This window comes from Heloderma suspectum, chromosome 1, assembly GCF_057233095.1.
Source record: "Heloderma suspectum isolate Gila_16-S chromosome 1, 16-S_ref, whole genome shotgun sequence".
In the NCBI taxonomy this organism is placed as follows: Eukaryota; Metazoa; Chordata; class Lepidosauria; order Squamata; family Helodermatidae; genus Heloderma; species Heloderma suspectum.
This window is the reverse complement of record NC_139458.1, coordinates 110706585-110726361: the sequence shown is the minus strand read 5'-3', so window position 1 is coordinate 110726361 and position 19777 is coordinate 110706585. Positions and strand designations below refer to the sequence as shown.

General features: G+C 42.0%; 1 protein-coding gene across 2 annotated transcripts in view; it reads right to left on the bottom strand.

The window, feature by feature from the left end:
- The window catches only part of SYT9 (synaptotagmin 9), a 165318-nt gene that overhangs the window by 7503 nt on the left and 138038 nt on the right, over positions 1-19777 (bottom strand). Inside the window, exons 4-7 of one of the 2 annotated variants that reach the window (XM_084828204.1) lie at positions 5351-5471; positions 3448-3619; positions 2198-2327; positions 15-1606 (exon numbers count right to left, since the gene is read on the bottom strand). In XM_084828204.1, coding sequence (XP_084684330.1) covers positions 1499-1606; positions 2198-2327; positions 3448-3619; positions 5351-5471 — 531 coding nt within the window. In that variant the 3' untranslated portion in view covers positions 15-1498. Of the gene's footprint in view, positions 1-14; positions 1607-2197; positions 2328-3447; positions 3620-5350; positions 5472-19777 lie in introns of those variants that run through there. The other variant, XM_084828212.1, reaches the window with a different exon arrangement.

The window sequence follows — 19777 nt, the reverse complement described above, 5'->3', positions numbered from 1 at the left end:
ACTATAGTTTATTTGGCCTTTCCCAAAGGGAGATTTTATTTATTTATTTATTACATTTATATCCCGCCTTTTTTCCTCCAAGGAACTCAAGGCAGCATACATAATCCTCCTCATCCATTTTATCCTCACAACAACAACCCTGTGAGGTGGGTTGGGCTGAGAGTCTGTGACTGGCCCAAAGTCACCCAGTGAGCTTCCATGGCCGAGTGGGGACTAGAACCCGGATCTCCCGACTCTCAGTCCAGCACTCTAGCCACTACACCACACTGGCTCTCTGATGACCTGGGGTTCAGGTTTTTCAAACCCTTTAGGAACAGTGCTGCAAAGTAAATGTAACAAATTTGAATTAGGCCAAACAAATTGTAATCTAAATTACAAAATCTGGTCAAAGACTATCATGTAATAAAACCAGTGGAGGCTGGTGGCGATGATGTCAGTGGGGCAATGAATCTGCTCTGGGTTTCAGTCAGAACCAGTCAGAATTCTGAAGGAGCTATCCAACCTTGAATAGCTCCTTTAGAGTTTGACTGAAACCCGGAGCAGATTCACCGCCCCACTGACTTCAGAGCCACCCGCCTCCTCTGAATAAAACCACAACAAGTCTGGCCTAACACAAACCCATTTTACTGTTGCTTTTCTTTGGAACACATGGTGATGAAAGACAAGGCTCACAAACTTGCTCACATATTGTTTTAAAACTACTATGATAGGTCTAATATCAGGCACCATTTTTATCTATTTTGTTTCCTTAATTGTACTTGTTTCCAACTGATATAATCTAATTACAGACTTCGAACAACCCTTAAAATACAAATTCTCAAAATGCTATGAGGGTGGTGGTGTAACATGCAGTTGTGTTTTACTGTAGCGGGCCCCTACATAGCTTTTAAAATAAACTGTGTGATAAATTACAGAAGCACAGTACTAGTGTAGTATTGCTCTATCAGGCTTTGCATGGGCCATCTCGTAATTGCTAACGATGGTTGAAAGGAACGAGACACACAACCTACTAAAACTTTCATATCACTATTACATTCCAGTTCATACATTATGAATGTAAAAACTGCCTACTAATAGTATGACTGGTGGACTAATGGAGAGTGGAACAAGGAATATAAAACAAGACAAGTCCATCTTTCCCATCTATCATCATCATCGTCATCAAATAACATTATTTTCCATGAATCTCAAAAATGCACATGAATGTGGGTCATCGCCTGGATTGAGACAACATGGCTAACAATGCAATTCATTTAAGGGGAATAGATGACAACATGGGTTTTACTGATAGGCATGGGTAACTATGTTAGAATTAAACTACAGAAACAAAAAAATACACATTTGTATCTAACAAACAAAGTTTTGCATCTTGTGGTTTGGAATTAATATCTTCTGGGGCTGGGAAAGGAGCGAGGGTCAAATAATGGAATTAAAGGGATGTCTTTACCCCTTTGGACTCTCTGCGGAATGGCCCCTGAGAAAATGGCTAAGAAAGGGTTCAACAGGAATGCCAAATTTCTGCTGAATAGGTTAAAAGAGTGAGGAAGCCTCTTCGGCAGCCATCCATGCGCAGAAGGCCTGCATAACATTTCTGCTCAATAGGGCCCTAAATAAAGACAAAAGAAACAAAGGAATCTAATTGTAACTTGAGGAGAGGTTTTGACTGCGTGTCCTAATCTCTGAGGATACTTTTAATTTCAACATAATTTGACATCCCTCTGGAGACTGTAGTGGAATTACACTATTACATGGTTATAAGCCATATTTCTCTTTTGTATATAGACATAACAATAATCCCTTTTCATTTTTTCTCCATATATGTAATCCAGTGGATACTATCTCCTTAAAAGAAAGATGCAATCCAGCACACCAGGATGCTGTGCATGCAAACATCCCAAACAGTATAAACTACACTGTTGATTCAAAGTTTTAGATCTTTTTTTAAAAACCCTCCTATGCATAATATCTGGATTTTACTTTAAGTTGGAAGTATTTTACATTGACTAAGAAGGAAATCTCTGAGGACCAGATTTTACTTGTACTCTACATCAATCTCGCTTTAAGTATCTGGATTCCAATGTGTCTTAACAGGATTTAGTCTATGCAAATGGATTCTGGATTGGAAAAAAAGTACTTTCTCCACTACTAGTATCGTTTTTACGAGCATCCACCAGAGTGTGAGATAAAGGAGCCTTACCTCTGCAAGCAGATGCCAGTGAGCAATGGGTTTTCGAGGGTAAGAGAGCATTTCGTTCCAGTGGTCCCGCCCAAGGCTTTCTGCATCGTTGCCTACTTGACAGACTCCAATGACCTCATTGTGACCTACACTGTGAAAATGTTCAATCATATTTATTTCTTAAAATTTTACATTCAAGAATTATGTAATTCAAACCCCCCTCCAAATTGGGGGGGGGGGGAGAATAATTTAAGGACCAAACTAGAAGAAATCTAACCCTTTCCTCCCCTGCTGTTGTCCTGAGGAAAATTCCTCTTCTGAGCCTAGTATTTGCTTTTTGCTCTACCAATGAGCTATGGTCCCTCCCCATTTTGTCTAGTCTTCTCACTACACATCCTTGAAACCTCAGAAAAGGACAAGTCAGAATTCCCTATTGGTGCCCCTGGCAGATCCCGCCCCCCCTGGCAATCTGCCAGGGGAACCAGTAGGATATTCTGGGCAGTATCCAAAGTTAGTCCTACTTAGAGTTGATCCATTCAGTTAATGGGGCTTGTTAGTCATGACTACTAACTTAAGCCCCATTCAATTCAATGGGTCTACTCTAAGTAGGACTAACATTGGATATAACCCTCTGACTTCTCCTTTGTGAGGTTTTAAGAATGTGCAACCAAGAGGACTAGAAAAAATGGGGAGGAATCATAGCTCAGTGGTGGTACACATGGTTTTCATGCAAAAGGACCCAGGTTCAATCTCTGGCATCTCCAACCCCTGTCTGAAATGATGGAAAGCTGCGGATAGCCAGTGTAGACAACACTGAGTTAGATGCATCAATGGTCTAACTTAGTCTAGGGCAGCTTCCTATGTTCCTGCAATCACAGAAGAGGGTCTCAGTGGTACAGCTCAGTGGTAGAGCTCATGCTCTGCATGCAGAAGGTCCCATGTTTAATCTCTAGGTAGGTCTAGGAAGGAATTGTGCCTGGAACCATGGAGAGCTGCTGCCAGTGAGTGTTGACAGTGCTGGGCTAGATGGACCAATGGTTTCCTATGTTCCAACTACTGTCATTGGGTTAGAGTCTAAGCTTATTATTCTTAACAGATGTCCTGATATCGAAGAACATAAGAAGAGCCAGGCTGGATCAGACCAAGGGTCCATCTTGTCCAGCATTCTGTTCACACAGTGACCAACCAGCTGCCCATGGGAAACCCTCAAGTAGAACACAAGCGAAATAGCACCCTCCCGGTCGTGCTCCCCAGCAACTGCTATATCTCACCGGTCATAATCCATAACGGCTATAGACAAGTTAATTTGGTCAATGTTTTCTGGAGGGACATCAAAGACTATGGCTTCATTGTAAACAGGATTGAGGGTATTCCTCTTGGTGGAAGTCTTCCTCTTTTTCAGTCGTCTCCCTTCACACATTAGAGAAACCTTCACATAGGGATCTACATAAGGGATAAAACAAGCATAGTATTTTCTTTTAAAATAATTGGAAGTTTAGAGAGAGAAAAAAGATAAAATCTTAATTTAGTTTCATCTACCCTCTGTTTATAATTGTCTCACCTGTAGCTTAAATGGAAGGCACACACTTTAATTCCATTAATGTCCTTATGTTATACTGCGATTTTTAAAACAATATTTATATACCGCTTCCCATTTTAAAAATCCCAAAGCAGTTTACAACAAATTATAAAGCAATACATCATTATACAATCACGATAATATTAAGATAAGTTAATGGTTGGGTAAAGCCAGGGTAAAAAGTAAGTTTTTAATAATCGTGTGAAAAAACAGGGATGCAAATGGTGTAGTGGATGCCATTTGCGGCCGTAAAGTTGTTAGATTAACCTAAATGCAGCCATAAATGGTTAACCTAACAGCTTTACGGCTGCAAATGGCATAGTGGACGCCATTTGTGTCCGGAGTTAGCCCAGTGATATGGTACAGCAATGGCGGCTGGCTGTATCGCCAGCAATGCGGACCTGGCTGCCGGTTCCGCAGGATTGCCGCAGAGTGGAGCTGCCCCGGATGGATTCTGGGGGGAGGGACAGATCGCCTCCCCCCAAGGGAGGATTTCCACCCGGACCAGCAGGTAGGGAATCCGCCCATCCCTATGTGAACATCAGTGAACCTGACGTATCATGTTTAGGCAACAGTATTTGTTCGTTGTGCTAAGACCCCAACATGATTTTCATATTGAAATGAGGGTTGATTTTCATTCCAGGGAAGAATTTGGGACAGAATTTTACCCTGAGAAGATTTTTGTATGTGGAATGGAACTGTTCAATAAAGTATCACCTTGTGCTTTGTATGCCTGTGCTTGTGCCAAAAATGAGATAGTCTGAACCAGCTAGTTCTCTGTTTGCAACTATATATCCTTACCAGGTGGTCCAAATTATCCACCCCACTTGTAATGGCACTATAGTGAAGAATATCTAGCTTCTTCTGCTCTTCCTCCACTACCATATCATGATGCAAGGTGGACAGCAGGTTCAAAATTTTGCCCTTCATCAGTACATATGATGTCAGTGTTTATGGCCCATCAACCCCAAAAGGACAGTGGCTCCCTTGCAGGATATAGCTGGATCTCCAAGGATGTATCAGACTTATGTCCGATTGTGCCAACATACATCAAACCACTGGTTAGTACTGTTGCCTCCAGCAACTCTGAACAAAGTTCCTGCTCTCTGAAAAATTGATTTACCCACTCCAAGCTTCTGGAAAGATGTTCTGGGAGCAGATATATGTTTTGTATATTCAAGCTTTGCAACCAGAAGATACCTTGGAGTTGCAATTCAACTATCTATTGTGGTGAGTCATTGAAGGTATTAAAGATTTGGCAAATGACATCTTTCCAACTAACCAGGAAGAAGTATTGAAAATAAGCTGCAATGTAGCTACTGGTTACTCAGTGTGATGTAATGAATATAATTTTCAACTGGGAAAAGGGAGACCTATGTTCTAATCTGTGCTCTGCTACTTCCTTGGATGACCATGGACTATCAATCTAACCTACCTCTCGGGGTTGATGTGATGATAAAAAATGAGAAGAAATCAACGTAAGCCACTCCGAGCTCCTAACTGTCTGTAATATCTAAGGGCAATAGAGATTAATATGAACACTTTATGGTTTGTTACATAGAGGAGTACCTTAAAAACTGGAAAAATATTCCTACCTGATGCTCCTGTTATGTCCATTGCCTTTAAATTTCTTGCTTTTATTATAGTAATAGTTAGTCTACCAGCAGTTGGAAGATAGCAAAGTGAAAACATCAATTCGCCAAGATCCACTTTGTCCTATAAAATATAATACATTTGAAACAATATTTAAAAAGTCTATCTGCATCTGTCAAAATATCCTAAATGAATTTATGACGTTTGCCTTCAAAGGACATAAAATGGTTCTTAAAGAGTCACAATGTCTGTGCCCATTTTAAACACTGGCACTGTCAGTCCTTGTATTTAGAAGGGTAGGAACACAGGGACATAGGAAGCTGTGTAATATAGAATCCGGCCATTGGTCCATCTAGCCTAGTATTGTCAACACTGATTGGCTGCGGCTTTCCAGAGTTCCAGGCAGGATTCTTTCGTAGCCCTACCTGGAGATGTCAGGGATTGAACCTGGGGCCTTCTGCATGCAAAGCAGGTGGTCTGTCACTGAGCCACAGCTTCTCCCCTATCATGCATTGAACCGGAGATCACTTTTATGCCATAATCACATATTGTTGATACAATTATATTCAAATATCTTAAGTGCTCTGACTATATTTTCTCATTTAAGTCTGTGCAGCTGTTATGGAAATACGTTTACATATGCTACTTCCCTAGGAACAATTGCATTAACATGGAATCCACAACCAAAAGATGCTATAATGACCACTAGTTTGGACGGCTTACATAAATACATACACTAATGGAGAATGCACCTATCACTGTTTATTATTCTGTGACAACCGGACCTGCAATAAACTGTTGCAGTGTGGAGTACTCCTGTGTATTGTTTCAGCCAGCCGTGCCCTCTTCTAGGACTCCATTCCATTCCACCCCGGTTTTCCATTTTCCCTGTTCAGGCAGTCAGCATGCTGTGAGCATGATCAATCCTCCTTGGGATGTTTGGGTCGGGGTGTGTGTGTGCCTTCCCTACCAATTGTTTTTCAAAAGTTTGTTTTTGTACTTCTGCAAAGCTTGGGGAATAATGCTGGACTAGATATGTCTTTGGTCTGAACCAGCAGAGACCTGTTCTTAAGAGGTTTTCCCCAAACCTGCTGATAAGACCCTCTGGTGTCATTTTGGCTACATAAAGAGGCAATACTCTGAGACACTGAATAGTGGGGTACTGAATATCTCCTATTAGTCTTTTTTAAGAGCTTCCAGAGGCAGTTGGCTGGCTACTGGAAATGAATTGGTAGGCTGACGGACTTTTGGTCTGGTCTAGCAAGTAAATTCCTTATGTTAAGTACTTCCCAAAGATCTTAGGATAAATTAAGATAATGGTTAAGAACATAAGAGGAGCCATGATGGACCAGGCCAAGGGCCCATCTAGTCCAGCATTCTGTTCACACAGTGGCCGGTCAGCTGCCCACAGGAAACCCATAAGCAGGACATGAGTGCAACAGCATCCTCCCACCCACATTCTCCAGCAACTGGTGTACATAGGCATACTGCCTCTGGTACTGGAGGTAGCATATAGCTATCAGGGCTAGTAGCCATTGATAGCCTTCTCATCCAGGAATTTGTCTAACCCCTTTTAAAGCCATCCAAATTGGTGGCCATTACTACATCTTGTGGTAGCGAATTCCATAGTTTAACTACGCTCTGTGTGAAGTACTTCTTTTCTGTCCTGAATCTTCCACCAATAAGCTTCATGGGATGACCCTGGGTTCTAGTATTATGAGGGAGAAAAAATGTCTCCCCATCCACATCCTCCATACCATGCATAATTTTGTAGACCTGTCAAGTATCCTCTTACCCGCCTTTTTTCCAAACTAAAGAATCCCAGCTGTTGTAATCTTCCTTCATAGGGGAGTTGCTGCAGCTCCTTGATCGTTTTAGTTGGCCTTTTCTGCACATTTTCCAGCTCTCCAATATCTTTTTATAGGTGCGGTGACCAGAACTGTACATAGTATTCTGAGTGTGGTCACATCATTGATTTGTAGAAGAGCAGTATGATCTTGGCAGTTTTATAATCAATTCCTTTCCTAACTATGCCTCACACGGAGTAGGGATGTACGAAAGTCACTTACCTTTCCGCGGATTATATTGATGGTGGGGGGGAGGCGTTCCATCCCTCCCCCCGGAATCCTCAACGGGGGGGGAGGCGATCCATTCCTCCCCCCCCCGGAATCCTCCATGTCCGGCTGCGCTCCGTGGCAGCTCTGCGGAGCAGCCGGCCAGGCCCAGTCAGGCCAGAGCTGTCCGCAGCCAGATTTCCGGCTGCGGAGGGCTCTGGGAAAAAAAACAACAACCATGTACGCAAATGGCGGCGGCTACAGCCGCCTTCTTGTGTTCCTTATTTTTGGCTGTCTTAATCTACGTAAATATTTATGTAGACTATGATGCCGAAAATAAAAGGGAACGCAAATAGCGTAGCGGGCGCTATTTGCGTCCCTTTTTGATTCACCATTTTAGCCTACGTAAATATTTACGTAGGCTAAAACGGCGAATCAAAAAAGGACGCAAACAGCGCCCGCTACGCTATTTGCGTTCCCCTTTATTTTTGCCGTCATAGTCTACGTAAATATTTACGTAGACTAAGACGGCCAAAAATAAGGAACGCAAATGGCTGCTGTAGCCGCCGCCATTTGCGTACGCGGTTTTTAATTTTTTTTTAAAACCCAGCCATGATAGGCTACGTAAATCTTTACATAGCCTATCACGTTGTTGTTGTTGTTGTTGTTGTTGTTGTTTAAAACCCAGCCATGATAGGTTACATAAATGTTTACGTAGCCTATCACGTGGTTTGTTTGTTTGTTTTTTTAACAAGACTGCAAATGGTGTCAGCAGCGGCAGCAGCCGGTCGGAAGACCAGCCGCCGAAGCCGCCACCCGGAAGATCCGCCCCAGGTAAGTCTCGTTCTGGGGGGGATCCGCGGGGGGGTGGCAGGCTGTTCTGCCACGGAGTTCGGGGGGCCGAATGCACTGGCATTCGGCCTCACTGAGATCTGTGGCGGAATTCTCTGACATCCCTAACATGGAGTTTGCCTTTTTTAAAGCAGCTGCACACTGGGTTGACATTTTCATCAAGCTGTCCACCACAACCCCAAGATCTCTCTCTTGGTCAGTCACCGCTAGTTCAGATCCCGTCAAGTTATACTTGAAGTTGAAGAATGTAAGCATTTCTTATGAGAAAATGATCACCATAGCTCATAATCATAGCCTAAGAAGAATCTTAATCTGTAACCCTACCCAAGTAAGATCATTGAGGGAATAACGTTTTAAGAGAAAAGAAAAGCCACACTGGCTAATTAGGAATCTAATTACTGGGAGCTCCCCCAACCTTGTGTCTTCTGCCATGGCTCAGACAGGACTGACTTGGGGCTCGAGAAGGTGGTAGAAACTGATTATACCTTTCTCTTGAATGACATCATGGGTTGGTCTGTGAAGAAATGCAATCCCAGAGAAAAGACAGCCCTACTAATACAAGTGAGAGAGTTACATGTTAAGTCATTTCACATGTGAATTTTCTGAATCATTAGAGAGCACATCTTCCCCATGAGGTTTAATCATCAAAACTATACCAGGAAAGAGGCCTCTGTTCAGAGCCACTTGATTTTAATAGAATTTGGAATCACCAGGAAATAAAAAAAAGTTTACTGAGTGTGTTTCCATTAGATTTCTGCAGTCATCTTGATGTGATCTCAAGATTAGAAATCTCCATGACACTTTATATCAAATCAAAATAATGAGTTGTGGTAAAATAGGGTGGCTGTTAATGTTTCCAGCAAATTTACCTGAAGAAATCATATTAAGTACAGTGGAAAACCTGAATGACCTGTCTTCTATAATCAGTTTCTATATTCAAGTCTATATTTGGGGCTTTATATAATTTGCGTCTGTAGTTTATTTTCGCAGTGATAGCAATTGTATTTCTTTTGGTTTATATCAGAAAAATGAAAGCAAGGTAAGAGCTTAATCCTTTTAGAATTACTTATGCTACAATAAGACCAGCTTTACTTATTAATGTAACCCTCTCTTTCTGAAATGCCTGCTATGTTGAGAATAATGGAGACCCTCAGGGTAGCAATACAGGGTTTTGCTGGAGTCGCCTATTTAGCACTTCCTTAGTAAATGGGAACATGTAAAGGCAGTTTGGCAGTGCTGATGCCTGGATGTCTGTCTCTGTCAGTGTAACTTAATGCGTCCTGGAAAAACTAATGCATCATTCCGAAGACAAATCTTAGTTAGTTACCTATGGAGGGATTCAAAATTAACCAGCCCCACCTAATATACATATATTTAAAGAAAGAGCTAAAAGGAGAAAGTAAACTCAAAATTTGAAACCCTTTAAAATGTATGAGACTTAGGGCATAATTGCATACATTTTAGACAGAAGAAAAATCCTACAATTTCCAGCATGCCCCATTCAGCATTACTGGCTGTAGGGATGTTGGGAATTGTAGGACTTTTTCTGTTGAAACATGCATTTTTGTGCCCTTAGTGAGGTGGTGATACACACAGGGGCTCAGTGTAGCTTCAGACGCACAATTAAAATTTTGCCACAGGCAATATGTTGTCAGCTCAGAAAACACGTGCTGCACCTATGCTCAAAAGCCAGTTTTACGAATCAAACAGAGGCTGCAATGGAGTCCTTAGAGCATTACCCATTGGTTTGGTCTGCACTCCTTGTGTCTATTACTGGTCCTTACAAACCTTAATAAAACTGAAAGACAAAAGAATTACTTGTGTGACAAATATCAGTAAATCTGATAAATCACAGAGGCCCAAAGCTAATTTACAGCACAGAATTGGCAAGAACTTCCACTATGTGCTGAGCTCTGTGGATACCCACGGAAACAGAATCAGCAGTGGGCACTCTGCTGGGCACCAAGGTAAGGCCTGAGCCTGAGAGATGGGGGGTCAAAGGAAGAAGCATGGAAGCAGAAGCGTTGCCGAAGAACTTCCTTCTGCCTTGGTTGCTCTTAGCTGTATGAAGAGCAGGGATGTATGATTAATTTGTTCCAGTTCATTTTTTAAATCAGGATTTACCCAGTTTGTACCATCCAGACCGAACATGGACTCGAATGCAATCTGTGCTCGTCAAAGTCCATACATTTCTGAGCTTGTGGTGTGGTTCAGTACCCCCAAAATGGCTTCAATACCACGTGTACATTTGAAAAATAAACACAGAAAAATGCTTTTAAAAATGCACATAAACATGCTTTAATCAATGGTAGAACAATGTTTATGTTTCAAAGATGTCCATAACTGATGTGGACATTTGGAAAAATGCTCATGGAAATATGAACACATTTTCATGCAACCCCCCCCCCCCCCGCAACAAATCACAATCTGATATGGCCATGAGGTGGGATGAGCTTTTGAGTTTTGCTTGTATGCATATTGCTAATGAAGATTATGGTCAAACGTTCTTGGGTCTTTTAGCAACCACCACTACAAAACCCCTCTGAGAAGATATGACTAATAGATCTGTATTACAAGCAGGGTTGGGTGAATTTGTCAATTTCAGTTTCTCTCAGTTTCTCATTTTTCCATTCCTAAGTTTGGTTTGTCCTTAACTTAGATAATTTTTCCAGTCTTAAGTTTGGATCATACCAAACTTTGACTTTTTAAAAAAGATTTGCATAAAAATTTGTATACACTTTTGTGAGCATCTCTGCTAATACATTTATTTTTGTATGCAAATTTGCCTAATATACACATTTTCCCAAGCAAATTTCCTAATATGATGCATTTACTGTAATTTACTGTTATTTACCCATATATGCATTTTTGTGTGTATTTTCCCTAATATACTCATTTCTTTGATTGAAGAAGTATCTGTTTTCATAGTTTTCTACATATTGAAATCTTACTTCTCCTTGACAGTGGATTAAATAGCTTCCTAATGTTCACACCTTTAAAAGGACAATTAGTGAAGTCCAATTGATATCTCTCCTTGCAGACACAAATATAACACTATGTTTCAGAAGTGTTTACAAAATGAAAGAATATGGCAGCTTCCTTTGAAATGCTAAATAGGATGTCCTATCATTGAAATGCTACATGGAATATTCTTTACAAGAACATGTAAAGAGAATTTAAAGTGGAAAGTATAAGAGATTGCATGTTAGTTAAACTGAGTGGTAAACTCGAAGGGCAAAAGAAAAAGGAGAATTTCAGGAGGATGACAGCAGCCAAGAGCAGCTGTGCAGTCTTTCAGAGCAGAGAATCTTTAACCCCATATGACATGGTACAACCTTAGGTAATACTATCTGTAAAAGGTGTTTAATGTGTGGTGGGTAGGGCTGCATAGCCTCCATATAGCTAGCCATTTATGTGCTTATTATCTGAGGTCATGAACAAGTGCCAAGTCTTTCACACTCACACTCGTCCACAGATAGACTATTTACCTGCTGCAAGCTGTAAGACAGGGATGAGCAGATGTCAGGCTTGTGAATTCTACTTTGTGTTTTACTAAAACCCTGAAATCTACCAACTGCCATAGCCATGGCTCAGTGGTAGAGCACATTCCTTGCATGCAGAAGGTCCCACGTTCAATTCCCGGCATCTCCAGGTAGGACTAGGAAGGAGACCTGCCTGAAATCCTGCAGAGCTGCCGCCAGTCAGTGTTGAGTCTACTGGGCAAGATGGACCAATGGCCTGACTTCTTATGTTTCTATGTACCAACAGGAGCCAGGTGCAAAATAGTGGTTCAAGTGGTCAGACATACACTAAGAATTAAGAAACAGGAGTCAGCCCAGGAACTTGTGGTTAGTACCAGAACCACGCTCACAGGCCCTTTCATACAGAAAGGTTTTCCCCCCAAGGATAATGTTTCCATGACTTAATTTGGGGGACAGGGAGGAGAGGTCTTTTTAGATGTTGTTATTCTGAGGCAATTATGAGTTAGAAACTCTTGCTGATCTACTGCAAATCACCCAGAGACTTACCAGTAGATCCTGATCTATCTTCTGCCCACCCCTGCTGTCAGATGTATGTCTGTGGAAGGCTGAACAAATGAGGAAGAAAGGGACCAGAACACCATGCAGAAGGGAACCCCCTGGTGCCTGAACAAAAAAGCACTGCGAGTTGGATAAGTGTGAAGGCATTTAATTGGGCTTCAAGTGGATGGTCAAGTGGAAGGCAGTTCTGTCGCTATTTACTTCCTGTTGTTCAGTCGTTCAGTCGTGTCCGACTCTTCGGTGACCCCATGGACCATAGCACGCCAGGCCTTCCTGTCCTCCGCTCTCTCCCAGAGTGTGCTCAAGTTCATATTCATTGCATCCGTGATGCTATCTAGCCATCTCATCCCCTGCTGTCCCCTTCTCCTTTTGCCTTCAATCTTACCCAGCATCAGGGTCTTTTCCAGGGAGTTTTCTCTTCGCATTAGGTGGCCAAAATATTTGAGTTTCAGCTTCAGTATCTGTCCTTCCAATGAGCACTCAGGGTTGGTTTCCTTTAGGATGGACTGATTTGACCTCCTTGCAGTCCAGGGGACTCGTAAGAGTCTTCTCCAGCACCACAGTTCTTTGGCACTCAGCCTTCCTTATAGTCCAGCTCTCGCAGCCATACATTGCTACTGGGAAAACCATAGCTTTGATTATACGAATCTTTGTTGGCAAGGTGATGTCTCTGCTTCTTACTATGCTGTCTAGGTTTGCCATAGCTTTCCTCCCAAGGAGCAAGCGTCTTTTAATTTCATGGCTACAGTCACTGTCTGCAGTGATCTTGGAGCCCAAGAAAATAAAATCTGTCACTGCTTCCAGTTCTTCCCCTTCTATATGCCAGGAAGTGATGGGGCCACATGCCATGATCTTAGTTTTTTTTAATGTTGAGTTTCAAACCAGCTTTTGCACTCTCCACTTTTACCCTCAACATGAGGCTCTTTAGATCCTCTTCGCTTTCTGCCATTAGGGTGGTATGGTCTGCGTATCTGAGGTTGTTGATAATTCTCCCAGCAATCTTAATTCCGACCTGTTTGATTCATCCAACCCAGCGTTTCTCAAGATGTACTCTGTAAATTAAATAAGCAGGGCAACAATATACAGCCTTGTCGTACTCCATTCCCAATTTTGAACCAATCGGTTGTTCCATGTCCGGTTCTTACTGTTGCTTCTTGACCCTCGTACAGGTTTCTCAGGAGACAGGTAAGGTGGTCTGGTACTCCCATCACTTTAAGAATTTGCCACAGTTTGTTGTGATCCACACAATCAAAGGCTTTAGTGTAGTCAATGAAGCAGAAATAGACGTTTTTCTGGAATTCTCTTGCTTTCTCCACGATCCAGCAAATATTGGCGATTTGATCTCTAGTTCTTCTGCCTCTTCGAAACCCAGCTTGTACTTCCGGTAGTTCTTGGTTCACATAATGCTGAAGCCTAGCTTGTAGGATTTTGAGCATAACCTTGCTAGCATGTGAAATGAGCGCAACTGTATGGTAGTTTGAGCACTCTTTGGCGTTGCCCTTCTTTGGAATTGGAATGTAAACTGACCTTTTCCAGTCTTGTGGCCACTCTTGAGTTTTCCAAATTTGCTGGCATATTGAGTGCAGCACTTTAACAGCATCATCTTTTAGGATCTTAAATAGCTCAGCTGGAAGACTGTCGTCTCCGCTAGCTTTGTTGTTAGTCATGCTTCCTAAGGCCCACTTGACTTCACTCTCTAGGATGTCCGGCTCAAGTTCAGTGACCGCACTATCATGGCTATCAGGGACGATAAGATCTTTCCTGTATAGTTCTTCTGTGTATTCTTGCCACCTCTTCTTAATCTCATCTGCATCTGTTAGGTCCCTGCCTTCTTTGTCCTTGATCATGCCCGTCTTTGCACAAAACGTTCCCTTGAGATCTCCGATTTTCTTGAAAAGATCTCTAGTCTTTCCCATTCTATTGTTTTCCTCAATTTCTTTGCATTGTTCATTTAAGAAGGCCTTCTTGTCTCTCCTTGTTATTCTCTGGAACTCTGCATTCAGTTAAGTATATCTTCCCCTTTCTCCCTTGCTTTTCACTTCCCTTCTTTCCTCAGCTACTTGTAAAGCCTCCTCAGATAGCCACTTTGCTTTCTTGCATTTCTTTTTCTTTGGGAAGGATTTCCTTGCTGCCTCCTGAACAATGTTACGGACCTCTGTCCATAGTTCCTCAAGCATTCTATCAGGTCTAATCCCTGAAATCTATTCGTCACCTCCACTGTATATTCATAAGGGATATGATTTAGGTCATACCTGAATGGTTTAGTGGTTTTCCCTATGTTCTTCAATTTAAGCCGAAATTTTGCAAGAAGCAGCTCATGATCTGAGCCACAGTCAGCTCCAGGTCTTGTTTTACTGACTGTATGGAGCTTCTCCATCTTTGGCTGCAAAGGACTGTGATTTCAATCTGATTTCGATATTGACCATCTGGTGATGTCCATATGTAGAGTCGCCTCTTGTGCTGTTGGAAAAGCGTGTTTGCTATGATCAGCATGTTCTCTTGGCAAAACTCCATTAGCCTTTGTCCTGCTTCATTTTGTACACCAAGGCCATGCTTGCCTGTTATCCCGGTGATTTCTTGACTTCCTGCTTTGGCATTCCAATCCCCTATGATGAAAAGGACATCTTTTTTTGGTTTTAGTTCTAGAAGGTGTTGTAGGTCTTCATAGAACCGATCAACCTCAGCTTCTTCGGCTTCAGTGGTTGGGCCATAGACTTGAATTACTGTGATGTTGAATGGTTTGCCTTGGATTTGTACTGAGATCATTCTATCGTTTTTGAGATTGTACCCCAGTACTGCTTTTCCCACCTTTTTGTTGACTATGAGTGCTACTCCATTTCTTCTAAGGGATTCTTGCCCACAGTAGTAGATAAAATGGTCACCTGAATTAAATTCGCCCATGCTTGTCCATTTTAGTTTGCTGATTCCCAAGATGTCAATGTTCAATGTTGCCATCTCATGTTTGACCACCTCCAGCTTACCTTGATTCATTGATCTGACATTCCAGGTTCCTAAACAATATTGTTCTTTACAGCATCGGACTTTCTTTTCACCACCAGACACATCCACAGCTGAGTGTCCTTTTGGCTTTGGCCCAGCCGCTTCACTCTTTCTGGCGCTACTTGGAAATTCCCTCTGCTCTTCCCCAGTAGTATGTTGGACACCTTCCGACCTGAGGGGCTCCTCTTCCAGCGTCATCTCTTTTAGCCTTGTGATACGTTCCATGGGGTTTTCTTGGCAAGAATACTGGAGTGGGTTGCCATTTCCTTCTCCAGTGGACCACATTTTGTCAGAACTGTCCACCCTGATCTGTCCGTCTTGGGTGGCCCTGCACGGCATAGCTTATGACTTCACTAAGTTACGCAAGCCCCTTCGCCACAACAAGGCAGTGATCCATGAAGGGGATACTTCCTGAGCCTTCCCCTTTTGGTACATTATGAGAAAAAAACATACACAGTGAAATTGTCACTATGCTGATGTCTATAGCAAAACACATGCTGAGTTTAACAGGGCTGTGATTTCTCTGACTCTTGAAATGAATGCAAAGCTATGTAAATTGATCCAGGTCCCACCACTGCCTTGGCTATCTTACGAAAAAAAGAAAGAAAATGACAGTCAGAGTTACATCAGGAAAAGATGACAGGAAGCCCCTGTGGCTCAGGGCTACCTCTGACATAGGTTACTTCAATGACAACATACACCACTGGAGGGCATCTCTACACCTGCAATTTATAGCACATTTATGATTGGCAGCTCACAGGAATTTGCGGGTCCATTACATGATGTCGTAATCCTCCAGTGATTTTCCCATTTTCCCTGCCAATCCCGTGTTATCCCCAAATGGGAAAAATGCAGTATTTTTTCAGCCTGTGCAACAACAGCACCATGGCCTGACTGTGTACTTCTCCCATAGCATGAAAAACCCACTTTGTCTGGGGTTGGTGGTGGTGTGGTCGTGATGATGGCGGCGGTGATGTTGGGATGGTGGGCATGTCGGTGTACTGACCTGCTGGCTTGCCACCATGCTGTGACTAAATGCAGTGCACTGACTTTTGCTCCCATTTTCAGCTGCTTACTCCATAACACAGAATGGCTAGCATGCCAGCAGTTCACCAGGAAACCAGTGTCTGTGGGGGAAGGATTCAGGCAGTTCGGGGGAGGCTGCTGTCCACCCGCATTGCGTGTCAATCACAACCAAACCACCAGTAATCCGAAAGGGGAAGGAAAAGGGCAGGAACTGGGGAGGAAGTTTCACGATGCCCCCAGTGTGTGTAATGGTTTTTTGTGGAAAAGTAGCCACCCTGTGAAAAGGTAAGGAATGAAATATGATGAGATAGAAACTGTGTAAAGGAGCCCGATCTATTTCCAAGATGAAACCGGATGGAGAAAGCACCGATATTGATGTTGATTTCTGCCTCTGTGTGATGAATCCCATATTGACAACACACAGCTGCATAAGTGAAAGAGGCCATCAGACTGCTTTCCAAATTTAATTTGATAGAGGTATTTTGTTTCTTTGGAAGAGCTGCATATATTATCCAAAGTAAACAGTGAGAGTGACTGGTTGTTTTAAAATCTTACACTGGTTCAGATGTTTTGGCAGTGCCTTCTCTTTTCCCCAGTAATACTGGGGGGGGGGGGGAGGATAAATATTTAAATCTCCTCAATGCCCCAGATGGCAACTTAATTGTGAAGCCTTAATACATTAAAGATCCTTCGACCCAGCACATCTCTGTAAAATGGATAAGCTAAAATGAAAACATCAACTTATGTTAAAAATGTACATGTAAGATCAAAAGGATATATAATTTGATTCATGACAAATGTTGGAGGTGTGGTGAGCAAGATGTGAACTTCGTGCATATTTTTTTGGCACTGTGATAAAGCAAAAGTATACTGGTCTTTGATTCTGCATTATAATGAGTGTATAACAGATTACAGAACACCCATGGATCAGTTAAGGGTGCTTCTGAGTTATCTAAAAGGATGTGTAGAAATCTCTAATGTAGAGATGGTTGTCAGTTTTTGACTGCAACGAAAATCTCCACTGCATCTTATTAGAAAAAAAGTATTGTCCCTCCACTGTTTGATTGTTTTTTCCGGATATGGGATGTTGCTGTTACAATGAAAATATAAGAAGAGAAAACCAAATGTTTGAGAATAGTTTTATTGAAAAATGGAGCATGTTCATTACATTTTGGAATGATACATTCCAGCATGGCGTTTGTCCATATTCAATATTTTCATTAGTCTGACTTTATATATTATAATGTATGTATTTGTAGGATGACTTATTTACCTTTGTATTGTTGTTCTACATTTATCGTCATTGAATGATGATGATGAGATAACAATAAATGTAAATGGACAAGTGCAGAGCTTTTGGCTCTAGTTTGCATCTGTACCTGAATGCACACAACTAATTGTAACATCCTGCAACATTATGGCTCTTAACAATTTTATTGAAAAAATAGATGAATGTGGAAACAGAATGATCCTATAATACTTGGAGCAGGAAGAGGGAGAAAGAGAACCGTCTTGATTAAACCCCATGTAATGGAACAACAGAAGGGGGAAAAGCTATGCTGATACAGAGGCATTGCTATACCTGGATGAAACAGAGACTGTAGGTTCTGCCCTTGACTGTCATTTACCTTTTCTCAGCACTGGATAGCCTCTCCTGTGTTACCCTACCAGCTGTGATGAATAAGCCTCCTTACTCATTTCTTGCACTGTAAGTGAGAGCCTACTTCTAATGAGATCATATTGAAATGGATAAAAGTGAAATATCTAGGCAGTATTGATGGCAACAGAGATAGCAGCAGCACGTGTTAGAGCTGTCCTTTCCAAGCTGTACAAAAAACTTTGGAAAGTGCAGAAAGAGCTTACATTAGGCTAACATAAAGTATGCTCAAATGACTATTTTTTACTGGAACCTAGTAAAAGAACATCTTTAGGGAACCCATAAAGTCAGATGCTCTCTAAGTGCAGATATCTCTGTAAAAATACCCCAGTAGTAGCTCTATTTAGCTGGATAATGGAGAGATTGAGGCGTGATTTTTTTTTAAAGGGTGCCTTGATCATATTTCACATCATAGCCTTGCAGGTTTTTAGAATCTCTGAACTTATGACTGCAATAAAATGCTGGACTCTATCAGGCATCATACTGGTAGGTACCATTCTTAATTAAGTCTGCAGTATTGAGGCCATCTACTTATCATAGCCCCATTAAAACAAATGGGCTGCTCATAAGTACGTGGCTTCACAGTTGTACTCCAAATACTTAATCAACTGAAATTTAAGTCTGGAGAAGGGCAAGACATTACCATTAAAACAAAAACATATCGAGTAACATTCCAGAATGAAGCTTTCATGAGACTATACGCATAATGAAATGTCACATTTATTTTATCCACCGCATTAGTCTTTTAAAATAACACACTTTTAATCACATTCAGGCAATTTCCATCAGGACTTCATTTACTTTTAAGTAATAAGCTTCAGTGGTCTACAGAGAAAACATTTCAGTATCTTAAAAACGGAACAGCTAGAATTAAAGAGACAATTAAATTGCCAAGAAATTACATAACTCAGGGGATCGTTTGGGTGACTGGGTTAAAAGTTGTGAATTTATTTGTGAAGAATGGTACTGAAATGTAATCAAGAGACCAAAATATTAAAACTTATAGAAGAAAAATAAAATCCTAACAGAAACACAGAGTAAATGGAGATACCTTTTACTGGACTGAGTATATTAATTTAGTAGGGTCGTCAGAGAAATCCGCTGCAGATTCAAATGAGGCCAGATTCTTTGGAATCCGGCCTCAGGAATCCGCAGCGGATCGGGACCACTTACCTCTGCTCCAGGAGGACTGGAGGTGGAACAGCACTCGGCTGCTTCTTGCCAGCCAGAGCCATTCGCCTCTTCCCTGTCCCTGCCGATTGCCATGTCTTTTCTTAAAAAAAAGAAAAAGGGTGATCGGCAGGATGTGCCCACAGACTCAGACACAAATAGTCACGAATCTTGCGTCTAAGTCTATGTGCCCATAGACTTATACGCAAAATAGAGCCGTGAATCTTGTGTATAAGCCACAATGGACACAAAGACTCAGACGCAAGATTCATGACTCTATTTGCGTCTAAGTCTATGGGCACATCCTGCCGATCGCCTTTTCTTTTAAAAGAAAAGACATGGCAATCAGCGGGGACAGGGAGGAGGTGAATGGCTCTGGCTGGCAGGAGGGAAGGTAAGCGCCACCAAGCTGGTTCCCCCTCCCCCGGAATCCTTGCGGAGTGGAGCTGCTCCAGAGGATTTCGGAAGGGAGGAATGGATCGCCCCCCCGCGAATTCCCCACCGGAACAGAAGGTGGGGAATCCGTACACCCCTATAACTTAGTGACAGAGGCAGTGCTCATAATCTTCTTGCTGTCAAAAAAGGGAAGACCCATCTTACCTTGATCCACTAGGATGCACAGTACCACAG